Here is a 13,069-nt window from a genome sequence, read left to right as displayed (position 1 = left end):
ATATAATGATTTGCAAAAGAAGTGATCTACTGAAGTTGTACTAGCTACATTTAAAAAAAGGAGTTCTACATGGTTGCTCATTATAGACAAATCTATTCACAGTATGCTTGACTACATTACATGGAAAATCATATGGCAAAAGAAAATGAATTAACACAGAACATGGGAAAATATCCCCCACATATGTTTTAAAATGCCCTGCAATTCTCACATTCAAAATTTTATGCATCTAAATCTAAAAAAATATTATATGGAATACTCTTAAGTTCCACAAACTGATAATAATTTACTGTATTTTTTACTCTAATAGGAGCAAATTACCACATACTTGAACAAAGTTAAAATAGTTACTATTTCTTTATAATAAATTTGATGTATAATTTACTTTACTTGTGCTTTCTGCACCAATTTATAAATACAGTATATGCAATGCACAACCAAGACTGACACCAACATTAATAATTAAGTTCAAAATAGCAAATACTTACCATACAAAATAAACAGCAAATACATCTCTTATGAAAGCCAGAGGCTTCTGGACTTGGGGGCCAGATTCTCTGGGAACCGTGTCAAGGTTGAGCGCTGTGCAATCTGAGGCCAGCTGCGAGATTTTTTTTTCTCAGTTGGCATAAGGTTCAGGAGAACCCAAACTGGACAGAGTCATTTTTGCCAAATCTGGCAATAAATAATTGGAACAATTCCACTGTGATTTGCTCGGGCCTTTAAAATTTACTCGTTCTACCTTCACAAAGACTCTGGCCAATGACCTTGCCACGGACACCACATTCAAGCGCGGCTACTTCTAACAGGCTTCCACACACCTTGGGGTGACTCTCACGGAAGCCCTGGTTTAAGTTCTTGGTCTAAGAAGCTTAAGGACTAAGCAACAATCTGTTTCAGCACCTTTTGACCACAACAAAAGCAAAGAAAAACCCTACATAAATAAGAACAAAGTTTATAAAGTGCTTATGAAATTACAAACATTTCAAATGAGAGCAATGCGAATCAATGTCCATTTCACCATCAAAGGTGAATGCTGAATAAATGGGTCACTTCCGGGTCAAGATCGGACATGCCTTTCAAATCAGTAGTTTGGTCCGGCACAGTTTGCAAAAATAAATCTTCATCATTAATGAATACATAAATATGTTAAATCCACCATAATTCATTCTTTCTATAACTATGAGATTAAAAAAAAAAAAGCACCAATTTCGAAAGGTCTGCTACCACACTCTTCCTGGAGTAGGCCCTCATGATCCACATTGTTAAACCTACTTCAGAGTTGAATGCAACACCACCAAACCCCATCTCCTCCATTACTTTCTGTTGAAACACCTTCGTATGAAATGAAGCCTAAAACGTAGGAAAACTTCAAAGAAATAAAAGAACCAAGGGACATTTCTAAAGACGACTAATGCATTAAACTTGATTTTCTGTTTTTCAGTGCAAACACCAAACTTCACGTCTCGTCCTCTTCTGGGGTCAGAAGTGTGAAGGGTGCCCATAGGGAGCCACTCCTTGCTGTGGCTGGTTACCTATTGAGAAAAATACATTCACATGAGACTGCAGATGCAAGTTAGGCCACAGACAGACAGACGCTACTCCTGTTGTCGCTGCTCTCAGAGCCAGCCTCAGGAACGGGGATCAGGCTGGCCGGCGAGCACAGCACCGCCTGGAGCCCTGGGAGGCAGGGTCTAAAGACGGCAGCTGAATTCATTCCGCAGAGGGGCCAGCACAAGGTCCTAGGAGGAGCATAAGCCCATCCAAAGTCTCTCTCTGAACTAAGAAACAACAGCAGCAACATATGAAAATAAAACATGGAGAATTCTCACACTTTCATTAACTCTCCCAGTCAGAGGGTTAACACGGACATCAGAATAGGTGAGAAGTACTTGAAACCAGACAGTTTTCTGCAAACAGCCGTAAGATACATGAGAACTGACAAGAGTGTATGTGTGTATGAGGGCGGCTCTGCGTGTGCTGACTCAAGTGTGTGGCTATGCATACAGGTACATGTGCACACACAAACAGAGGAAAAATAAAGAGCAGGCAGTAGGTCCAAGAATACGATACAGGCTCAGCAGCCGCTACTAGTGCCTACACAACTCTGGGGGATTATTCAGTTCCAGAGGCCCACGCCATGGGCTACGATCTAAAAGGAGCCCTCTGGAGTTGTGCCCTGGGCAGCTCATCATGGACACCGTTCTTCAACAAAAGAGGTGGCATAACTGCTCTCATCAGGCAGCAGAGTGTGCACCGTGCTTCAGAAGTGGGCTCTGGGGGAGGCCGTGCGAGCTCCAGGCCCAGCCGTGCCCTTCCTGTCGGCTGAAGAACCTCGGGCTCTGCCTCAGCCATGTCCTCGTCTACACACAGGGACAGTCACAGCCCCTCCTCTCACGGGGTGGGCTAGGAATCAAGGGAATTAACACACATAAGGTCGAGCGCCTGGTCCAGGAAGGGCCTCCCTAAATGACGGCTTAAAACCAACAGAAAAGCTGCATTCTGTGAGCACCGGGAAGCAGGAAACAAGAGAAGATGTGCTCCCGAAATAGGGGCCACTACATAAAAACCACAGGGACTACTTCTAAACACCAGCAAAACTCTAAAATATAAACACGTCATCTCTGCCTTAAAATTATATTCTCTCTGTAGCCATGTGAAAATATGAACTCTGGAATTAATGAAGCACAATGAAATTTTAGCCACACGTTTGTTTCACAGACCATCCTCATGAAACAGCTCTTGGAAAAGAAGACTGATTTACATGATTTAACTGAAATTTAATGAGGCTATAAGGAAAATATTAGAAGAAAACAAAAAAAAAAGATCTTGGTCAGGCCCTGGCAGAGACACGAGGTCCAAGAGGAGCGTTCCCCCTGCCAGGAAATCCACTCAGACAGCAGCCAGCAGGGAATCAGGACTAGAATCAAGCTGCCCTCGGCCTGAAACAGACCCTTTTCCTCACGACATCCCAGGAGACCCACGCCACAGCCTGCAGGACTAGCTGCTCCTCACTCAGCCCCTCAGGCACGTAACCTGAGACCCAGGAGGAAATGCTAGCCACGCTCCTCGCTCCTGACCACGTGGAGGAGAAACTACGCGACCCAGGGAACGGTGGCAGGGCTGGCACCAGAATGCAGCGCTCCTGACTGCCAGGCCATTACTCTCTGCATCACAGCGGGCTGGCCCCCATTTCTAAAGGAACCTCCCGTCCTGTGGCCCCAGCACAGGGGTGGCCCCATTCCTGAGAGCATGCTGCTGGCATCTAGATAAGGTCGGATGAAACGGGCCGTTAGTACGCGCTCTGGAGAGGCGGCACAGGGTAGAAGGAAACACATCACACTGACCTAACAGGCAAGGCTCCTGGAGAAACACTGCCTGTGCTGTTACAGGTTCAGATTTCTTGAGTGGCTAGCAGGAGGGTAGGACGGCGAGTGGTAAGTGCAGTCAGGCCGTAGCGACCGGCCTCTCTCCATCTGAGACCTTTGGGGGGCCACCCCTCCTCCTTCATCAGCGCTCTTGAGGGCACCAGCTGAGCTGTGCTCTGAACCTTCCGGCTTTATAAAGAGGCACCCGCAGTTCCACAGGGGTCCCCCAAGTGAAAAGACACATTTCCAGATACAGACAGAAGCAATAGGAAAACATCTTCATGAACTCAAGCCAAAGACCAGGGCTTTTCCAGGAAAAGCAGCATTTAAACCAAAACCAAACCCAAACAAAACAAACGGAGAACAGCCTGGATAAACTGAAGAGAATACGGTCCCAAGGGAGACAGCACAGGTTTTGAGGGCCCCCCCCCCCCCGGGTGTCTGGCTGGCTTGCTGTTTTTGATTTCCCGGGAGGGGAGCCGCCTGTTCGGAGACGGGGGATACTTACTGGAAAGCTGCTTCTGGAGCTGCCGCACCAGGGCTGCCGTCTGCTGCTGCTGCTGGGTCTGCTGCAGGCCTGGCCTGGGGAACTGTAACGGTGACAGGAGAGAGGGGGGACATCAGCCCACGTGCCCAGCACAGACAAGAACACAGACTAACCTGGGCCATGGTCTGCAGGGCACTTTACATCTGCCACGGCCAGTGTGCACACGTCAATTCTCATCCTCACCCCGGGGTACGTCTGAACCATTCTCGGAGTGGCTCCTCAGCATGTATCTGAGGGGCCCTGGTGAAGAAGTCCACGTCGAGAGGTGGCCAGGGGCTCCACACCCTTGTCATTGCACCGTCACTGCTGGCTCATTAGAGTCACAATACCATAAACCGTTTTCAAGAGCAGAACGACAGCTCTCTGGTCGGGTTTGTTCGAGCACCACAGCCCTTCCCTTGTGTGAATGGAGACCAGCGTGGTGAGCAGGGCAGGGCCCCAGGCCCAGGGCTCCTCCAGGACCACGCCCTCCCACTCCATGGAGGACGAAGGTCAGCCAAGCCTGCTTGTGGCACGGTGTGGCCAGGGCAGGGTTAGGGCGAGCCGCACGGGGCACTAGGGCTCGAACTTTGAGGAGGCGCTCCCCTCCAGGGCTGCGCAAGCACAGGCACCATGGGAGGCCCACGGGGGCCCCGGTTCTAACCCTTGATACAAGAAACTGTGGGAATTCTTCCAAAGAGGAAAAAGAATCTAGCTGCTAGAAGCAAAATTACTTTCCATTAAAATCATGGGTAGTGCTGATTTACTTTTCCCCCTCAACCTTCAAATGTCAGGCTGCCACTCTTTTCTTCCTTCCCTTCTTTCCGCCTGGCTTACTATTGCTCTAACAGAGGAAGTGTGCTGCTACAAGGCCACACAGGAAGTGGGCTGGCTGCTCCCCACTCGCCTCCAGACCCATTTACTGTTCATGACTCTGTGCTCACGGGGGCACCTGCATGGCGTGTGTCAGCAGACTGGCCCCCTTGCCTTCCAACCTCTGGGTGGGGAGGGGGCACACCTGGGGATCGCATGCCAGAAGGACAGTGAAATTGGGTGGGAACAGAGTAAAGTTTTGTTTTTGACAACCTCCTTCATAACGGGTCCGTGCTGGTGGCATACATTGCACTCTGGGAAGACCACACTCTCTCAGCGGCCCTCTCCATTCCTCTCCCTCTTCTTGCCCCTCTGGGCCTAGGGGTACTAACTGATTCCAGCCTGGGTGTTTCATGATCCCTAGTGAGTTTCCCTTCACCCTGCCCATACCTCTATAAATCATCCTTTTAAAAAACCTCAATTACCCAATATGAGTGCAACATCTATTTCCTCCTCAGGGGTTGCGAATGTGGCTGAAAATAGCCCAGAATTAGAGGTAGGATTGCCAGATTTAGCAAATGAAAATACAGAATGCCCAGCTAAATGTCAATTTCAGATCGACAAATGAGTACTTAGTTTTTTTTTTTTTTAAAGATTGGCACCTGGGCTAACAACTGTTGCCAATCTTTTTTTTTCTTTTTCTGCTTTATCTCCCCCAAACCCCCCTCTACACAGTTGTATATCTTAGTTGCATGTCCTTCTAGTTGTGGGGTGTGGGACGCCGCCTCAACGTGGCCTGACGAGCGGTGCCATGTCCGCACCCAGGATCCGAACCCTGGGCCGCTGCAGCGGAGCACGCGAACTTAACCACTAGGCCACGGAGCCAGCCCCCAGTACTTAGTTTTAAGTATGTCCCAAATATTGCATGGAACAAATATCGCATTCAGTATAAGTATGTCCCATGTAATATTTAACATAATTCTACGAGGAATTATTTATTGTTTACCTGAAACTCAAATTAATTGTGAGTCCTGTATTTCATCTGGCCACCCTAATATGGGCATTTCTGGGCTGATTCTTTAAAGCTGAGTATCTGGCGGGACACCTGGCCAGGTGCTTCTCTCCCTCTAGAAGTGAGTGATGTGGGGCTCATCTGCCAATGCGTCCCTAGGGCCCAGCAGTGCGAGGCACAGGTGGGCGCTCAGTAAACACGAACGGGACGACTCCCTCAGAAGGGCCTTCAATTCCCAAACTTTCCTGAACAGGAAAAATGTGGCTCCACCACGGTCACGATTGTCCCTGACACAAAGCGGTGAAACAGCACACTGCCAGTTCTTTTTTCTTGACCAAATTAAGAGGGAAAACAAAAACTCATCTTTCACGGAGGCGGAAATGCCAGTAAAATAATGCTCTGTTTTCTATTCCATGGTCTCTGTGCTTATTTGGAAACAGCACCCTACTCATGTAACAAAACCTGACATGGCACCAGGTTCAAGGCAGCGTTGTAGACGTGACGTGGACACAGCAGCCCCCGTCGTCCTGACAAGGTGACGCTGACCCTCACCCTCTCGCCTGGAGTCCTTGGGGCAGGGTGTTTTGGATTGAGTGCACCTACAGATTACTCTGCAACATTCATGATATGCAGACCAAGCAAGGTCCAGGACAGCACTGTAATCAAACACATTCAACCTCCACAGCGAGACCCAGGAATAGCCACATCAGGTAAAACAGATGACAAGAGCTCCAGGTTCGTTCAGGCCAACTTCCGCTGCCACATGAAGTCAGGTCAGGGTTGGCTGTTCAGTGAGTTACAAAGAAAACGTCCGTTTCGAAGGGCACTTGAATTTTGGAAATGAATGTCAGGGACTGTGAACCTTTAACTCTGTTCTTCTCACTTTACAGACGGGGAAACTGAGGCTCTGCGGGATGAAGTCACCTGCTTGTGGTTCCTGTCAGTCCTGGAATTCAGAGTGCGCTCTCTGGACCCAGAGCTCACGACCGTCACCACATCCCAAGGCTGTCCTTAAGGGGAAATACTAGCTTCCAAATATTAACTACTTGGAAATAATCACAGATTCTAAATAGTTGGCTGCAAAGTTGTCTAATCTTAGCTGATTAAGGTACACAGTGCATAACCTTTATTCATTCAACAAACACTTAGCTGCCTTCTTTGTGTTCATTTAAAGTCAGCTTCAAATAGAGCAATTCACAGAATGAGACACTGTAGTGATCGTCTCAGATTGGACATTGTGAGGAGCCACAGCAGAAACTAGGTACCTGAGAAGCAGTGTGTGTGTGCATGCTCATGTGCTTGTGTGCACGTGTGTTTGTGCTGGGGAGTGGTGGATGGGCTGCTAGATGGCCTCATAAAGAACATCCCTGAGGGGACCCCAAGACTACTGGGGTATCTGCCAGGTCAGCATCATTTTCCTCGTAATGCTAAGGCATGCTTTGCTGTTCTCACTCTCACTCTATGGTCAGGGCACAGGGCGGTTTTCCAGAGGCCACACCACGCGTGACACTGCACTGACTGCCTGTCTTCTATTAACGCGGACGTTCAAGAAGATTTCCAAAATGGAAAACGATGTCATTCTTCTAATATTTTACTTTGAAAAATACACCAATTTTTTCATAAAAATGTTATTTCTGTTAGTATGCAATGAGTTTATTTTAGAATAAATTACTAAATGAATATCGTTTATACTTACGTTTTAATTTCTGATATGGTAAATGTTAGTAGACACACGAAAGCTCTTCGGTTCCATGATGTTTTTGACTGTGAATGGGTTCTGAGGCCAAGAAACTTGAGACCAGCTACAGCCTTCTCAGCTGGGGCGTTTCACCACCATTTCTTCCAAGGCCCCCCCACACAGATTGCAGCTCGCCCACACCTGTATGTGGCTGCAGCAGGCAGCCCCCACCTGCAGTCTCCCTGTCTCTGGAGCATCTCCTGCTGGGCAAGGAGAGGGCACCCCGTCCCCCACAAGGAACCTCACTGCTGAGCATTTCAAACCCTGTCACTGAACTCCTGCCAGAAACGGGCCTGTATATAGCTGAGGAAGCAGAAAGCCCTCGGGGGGATGGAGAGTCACCCTCCAAGGCTCCTCTCCAGACTTCCTCAATTAGACTTTCTCAGGTAAATTCGCTGGAAATCTGTCTTTTTAAAGGGCTCCCCCTGGTGGCCTCATGGTTGCCTAGGTTTTAGAATCATCCCTGTGGGGAACTGGAACTTTCAATTTACCAAAACAGGTCAATAAATAAGTCAACTGAGGTTTACCAGAAGTCCTAAAAGTCACAGTCTGTGCATGTTTAGCATTCCCTGCTTAAATGTGATCAATGAAGAGGGAAAGATTTTCCTGGACTCTCTCCAGACGGGAGATGAGCAGGGTTTCTCTCACCTCTGTGCCTTTGCAGACGTTAATCTCTCCTCCTAGAACACCCTCCCTCCCCCTTTCTGCCTGCCCTACACCCTCCTGAACCTCTACTCATCCTTCCAAGATCAGCTCAAGCTATCACCTGTTCTCTCAAGCATTTGAAGACACATTTATTCAAGAAGTGTTCATCTTTCTGCTCAGTCATCACTAAGGAACAAAAGTGCATTACTAACTAGTAATTTCTATTTAAATCAACATCACTCAGTCTTCTCTGTCTCAGAAAAGCTGACTGCTTAGGGCGGGTCCTTCCCGTGGGAGCAGCAGATGCTGGCGGTGCTGACCAGCAGAGGTGGCTGCCGCTGGGCAGAGGTCCTGCCTTCTGAACCGTGTTTTCCTTTACTAACGCATAACGTGCAGGGTTTTTTTCTTCACTGCTATGACATTTGACAAATGAGTCATTCAACAATAGTTATCCAGATCCAGGCACTTTCCTGGGTTCCGGGGACACCAAAGTGAGTAAAACACTGTCTCTGCCTCCTGACAGCTAGGAGCTTCCTGCTCTAGCAACAACCCAGGAGCACACACCCGGTGAGCAAAAGAACAAAGCACTGAGGCGATGTTCTTCCAAGCCTGCACTTTCCACTGACAGAGTCCACAGCCACTTTCAGGTCCTCTCACGAATGGACACAACCCTTCATTCATCAGTAGCACTGAGCCTGGCCAGAAATACTGGCGCTCGGGCATCTCCACTCGCAGGTGGTACACTCAGAGAGGACCGGCAGCCGATGGATTCCAGAGTGTTTAGTACCCAATTACCTGCAAGTTAACGATTAACTTGCATGCAGTCATTTTTTTGTTTTTGATCTGCACAGTGTCAGTTTTTTAGTGAAAAAAAATAAAATGTATCTGTCCTGCTACCAAAAATCTCCAAGAACATCTTCCACATCTTCCTTCTATAAATATTACTTCTCCTTTTCCTTTAAAGAGCAAAAGAAAAAAATTCCCAATTCATGCAAAGGGAAGCAACATGGCTTAATAAACCTCTGGATCTAATTTCTTCATTTGAAAAGGAGAATACTATCCAGCTACTTCTAAATTCCAGAGACATTCTGAAAAATTTCTCAATTTCCCTGAATGGAACATAAGAATTTTTTGAGGAAGACTATGATGGTTTCACATGTGATCTTTGACTAAAAGTTAATGCAATTGTTTATGTAACTATTGCTGCCATTATGCATATTTTTACAAGGCATATATGCAATGTAATATGATACTGACATGAGGGGCAGTCAATTTAAAACGCCAATATTTTAAAGCTTTCTGTGAGCATACAACGAGGCCAGCCCGAGTTTAAGATGAAAAGAAACAATACAGCAGAATGGAGTAAATGCTATCTTCTTAAAAGCTGGAAACAATTTTAAAGAAAAGATCACAGCCTGTTAACATATTTACTTGAGTTAATCATAACAACTCACAAGCTTTAAAACTATTTTTCAAGTCAAGAACTATAATTTGGGCCAAATAGAATTTTCCAGCAAGGGCACCCAGTTTCTCTTTCTAGATGTTCTTCCTTCACAGAAAAGGAATTAAAGTGAGCAAATGACAACACAGGCATGGATCATAAGCCAACACCAGATTTAATCTGTAAGCATGGCTTTTCTTACACTTTCTTGCTCTTTTCACAGAAAAGCGCTGTTTTCTGAGGCCACTTTTTGAAAAATCCCCAATCTCTGTTCTAAGTTCTGAGTCCTCGGTACACTTTTTATAGCAGTGACCAACTGCCCACGTGGGTGTTGACTATCATCATCCCACACGTCACAGCTGCTGCTGTCAACAAGGGGACAGACCAACAAGGGGTCAGTCAAAGAGCGGGGAGTCAAACCCTACTGTCTTCCACTGCGTCCGAGCTCCTGCATCAAGGCTTCCCAGACTCCTCACGCTCTTCTTGACCTCTGTTACTGGTTGAATTATGTTCTTCCAAAAAGATACGATGGCATCCTAACCCTCAGTACCTCAGAATGTGACCTCATTTGGAGACAGGTCTTTACAGGGGTAACCAAGTTCAAGTGAGGTCATTAGGGTGGGACCCGATCCAAGAGGACGGGTATCCTTACAAAAATGGAAAATGTAGACACAAACTCAGACAGTGTGAGCATGCCATGAGAAGGTGAAGGCAGAGATGGGGGTGATGTTTCTTCAAGCCAAGGAATGCCAAAGATCGCCAGTAAGCCACCAGGAGCCAGGCGGGCGGGGAGGCACAGAGCAGATTTCGCTCTCCTGGCCTCAGAAGGAACCAGCTCTGCTGACACCTTGACCTTGGTTGGACTCCTGTCCTCCAGAACGGAGAGACAACCTTTCTGTTGTGTAAGCTCCCCGTGGTGCTTGTTAGGGCAGCCCTAGCAAACTAATGCGACCCCTCTAGCTCCTCTACGGCTTCCATGAGCAGGTCCCCTTCCCTCGCTCCTGTGGCTCCAGCCTGTGGTGTCAGGGAGCACACCTGGCCCTCCGCAGGTGAGCTCCATGACCTCCACCATACAGGCTGAAGCAGCACTTGCTGGGGGAAGTGTGCCTGTCACCAGAGAGCGGGACGGCCAGTCATGGGGAGGGCGGTGGCTGTGTGACCACTACCCACTCCCCTGCAGCTGGCATGAGGCATGAGTCAGACCCGAATGAGTCAGAGCTGCTTCTCCTCAGCAGCCAGCTTACCCTCTGCCCCAGCAAGGCAGACACAGAGAAGGAAGAGCGCTGGCCAGTACCAAGAACAGGACCAGCTGGAGATGTTGATAGTAAACATAAAGATATTTGGCAGCAGATGTTAGCTCGGGGCTAGTGTTCCTCAAAAATAAAAAAAGATATTTATAAGGCATGCAATAAATCTTAGCGGAACTAACGAGAAAAGAAACGCTACTAAAAGATAAAAAGAAATACAAAATTTTTCTTATTACTGCTGAGGCTTTGGGCTACTGCTGTTCTGAAGAGATACAAGGAGAGGTACCTTTTTTCTTACACTTCTATTTTCTTTTATCGTGAGAATACCAAAAAGAGAGAAATAGAATATATATATCAAAACATCCTAGAAGCACTGTTTTTGAAACTGGAAACAATCTAAATGATCAACAGTGGGTGGGGCGGTTAAGCCAATGACGGCAGAGCAACATGACGACTGATCCACAGCTATTTAAAATGACAAACTCGGCGACGATATTAACAAACTTAACAGTATATGTAAACAAGTATGCTAAAAAAAACCTAATTACAAAAATGTAAAAATCTAAGACCATTGACTATGTCCCTAACAGCTAATTCTGACATTATCTGAAATCTATCCAAGCGACGTTTTAAATTTCCTGGCCCGTCCTAAGACTTATGACATATACAATATTCCTGTCTTTGTACAAATAATCGCTGCCTAGATTATATATAGTGCTCTAACCATCAAAATAAGATACCGTGCTTCTCAGGGCAGCCATGAAAAATTTCAGCTTAAAAAAACAATACACCATGGAAAGCCTACTTCACCATCCATTAAAATTGCTGTAATGGAGCTTGCTGATTCTCTGGAATCACGTTCCTATGAACACAATGGGGAAACATCATGGGCCATGTTCTGACTCACCTCCCCAATTCCTGGGACGGAAGTATTTTAAGTGAGAGAGTGAAATACAACCTACTGCATTAAAAAACTTCAACACTGTCTTAGAAGTCAAAATTGAAGAAATTTGATATCTATTCTTTACGCATAATAAACTTATTAAGTATTTATTCAACTATTAGATGAGTAGAAAGATATTAAATTCCCTTATATTAGAAATGATTTAATTCTAGTGGAACATGGGGACAGACTCTCCTCTCAATGCCGCACCAGCTGATCCTCTGCTTCAGATTATAATTAAGAAGTTCAGAGACATTCTCCACCTCAGCCCCATAGATTTAACTTTGTCATAGACTCAAATGTTTATTTTTTTACCCTACTCAAAATAACTGTTAACATTTCAGGTACCAGCTGTGCTTATGTAGCATCATTCTCTAAGAATAAAACTGATTTTACACCCTTAACATTTTATATGTTTCCTACATATTACATTATAAACCAACTAAAAGAACGTTTAATAATTGGTGGAGGAAGGCCAAAGAGAAAGACTAACGAAGGTGCTGTTAATGTCTGCTTAATTGCGGATGTTAATCCAATTCAAGTTCTTTTGTTGAAATTATTAACTATTTTGTAAGGGTATGTGCCCACAAATTAAAGTGAACATTTTTGAAAAGTAAAACTCACACAGTCTTAGGATGGCACTTATACATCTGTGTGATTAAATATATAGATTTTAAATACATAGAAAAAATACATAGATTACTATAAATAAATTTAAATATATAGGTTAAGTGTCTGTATAGATTTATTTGTGAGCCACATATGCGTATTTCATATGCAAGACATTTACATATATGAATCAGTGAAAAACCAGCTAAAAACATGCAATACCGTACTATGATGTACTCAGAAGGAATGGAGGCAGTCCTACATTTAATTTTTGCTTTTTTGTTAAAGTAGGATCATGTAACCATTTCCTTGATAGCAATGGCTAGTCAAAGAAGTTATAATTCTCAAGTTAATGTATAATAGTTAGTCAGGTGCTCATTTATGAAGATGCATAAAGTCTCTGGAAAGGTATACTTATACTGCAGTTATTTCTCCCAGTTCTTTACGTAATCCTCTGCTGCTAACGTGAGCACTACGGCATAAGAAGGATTTGCTTTAAACTAGAAAGAAAAAAAGGCTGAGGATTTGCCACGTCAACATCAAATATTCCAAACACTCCACATGACATAATTTGCAGATGCGTTATCATTTATGTCTCGGCTTCCTGTCAGAATACCACCAATTCTTTTGCTGTATCTAGAAACAAAAGAGCAGGGATCCTGCAAGCCTTTTACTGCCTCATAGAGTAATATACTTAGTGCAAAGTGAACTTGTAAGTTGCCAAACT

General features: G+C 45.4%; 1 protein-coding gene across 11 annotated transcripts in view; it reads right to left on the bottom strand.

Moving 5' to 3' along the window:
* Nucleotides 1-939: 939 nt before the first annotated feature.
* Nucleotides 940-13,069, bottom strand: part of MED12L (mediator complex subunit 12L) — a 312,345-nt gene continuing 300,215 nt past the window's right edge. For all 11 annotated transcript variants that reach the window (XM_070493672.1, XM_070493674.1, XM_070493670.1 and 8 more), the window contains 2 exons: nt 3,877-3,958; nt 940-1,535 (listed from right to left, as the gene is read on the bottom strand). In XM_070493672.1, coding sequence (XP_070349773.1) covers nt 1,483-1,535; nt 3,877-3,958 — 135 coding nt within the window. In that variant the 3' untranslated portion in view covers nt 940-1,482. The remainder of the gene's footprint in view (nt 1,536-3,876; nt 3,959-13,069) is intronic.

This window comes from Equus asinus, chromosome 21 (genome assembly GCF_041296235.1).
Source record: "Equus asinus isolate D_3611 breed Donkey chromosome 21, EquAss-T2T_v2, whole genome shotgun sequence".
Lineage (NCBI taxonomy): Eukaryota > Metazoa > Chordata > Mammalia > Perissodactyla > Equidae > Equus > Equus asinus.
The sequence above is the reverse complement of the archived record's forward strand: the minus strand, read 5'-3'. Positions and strand labels throughout refer to the sequence as shown.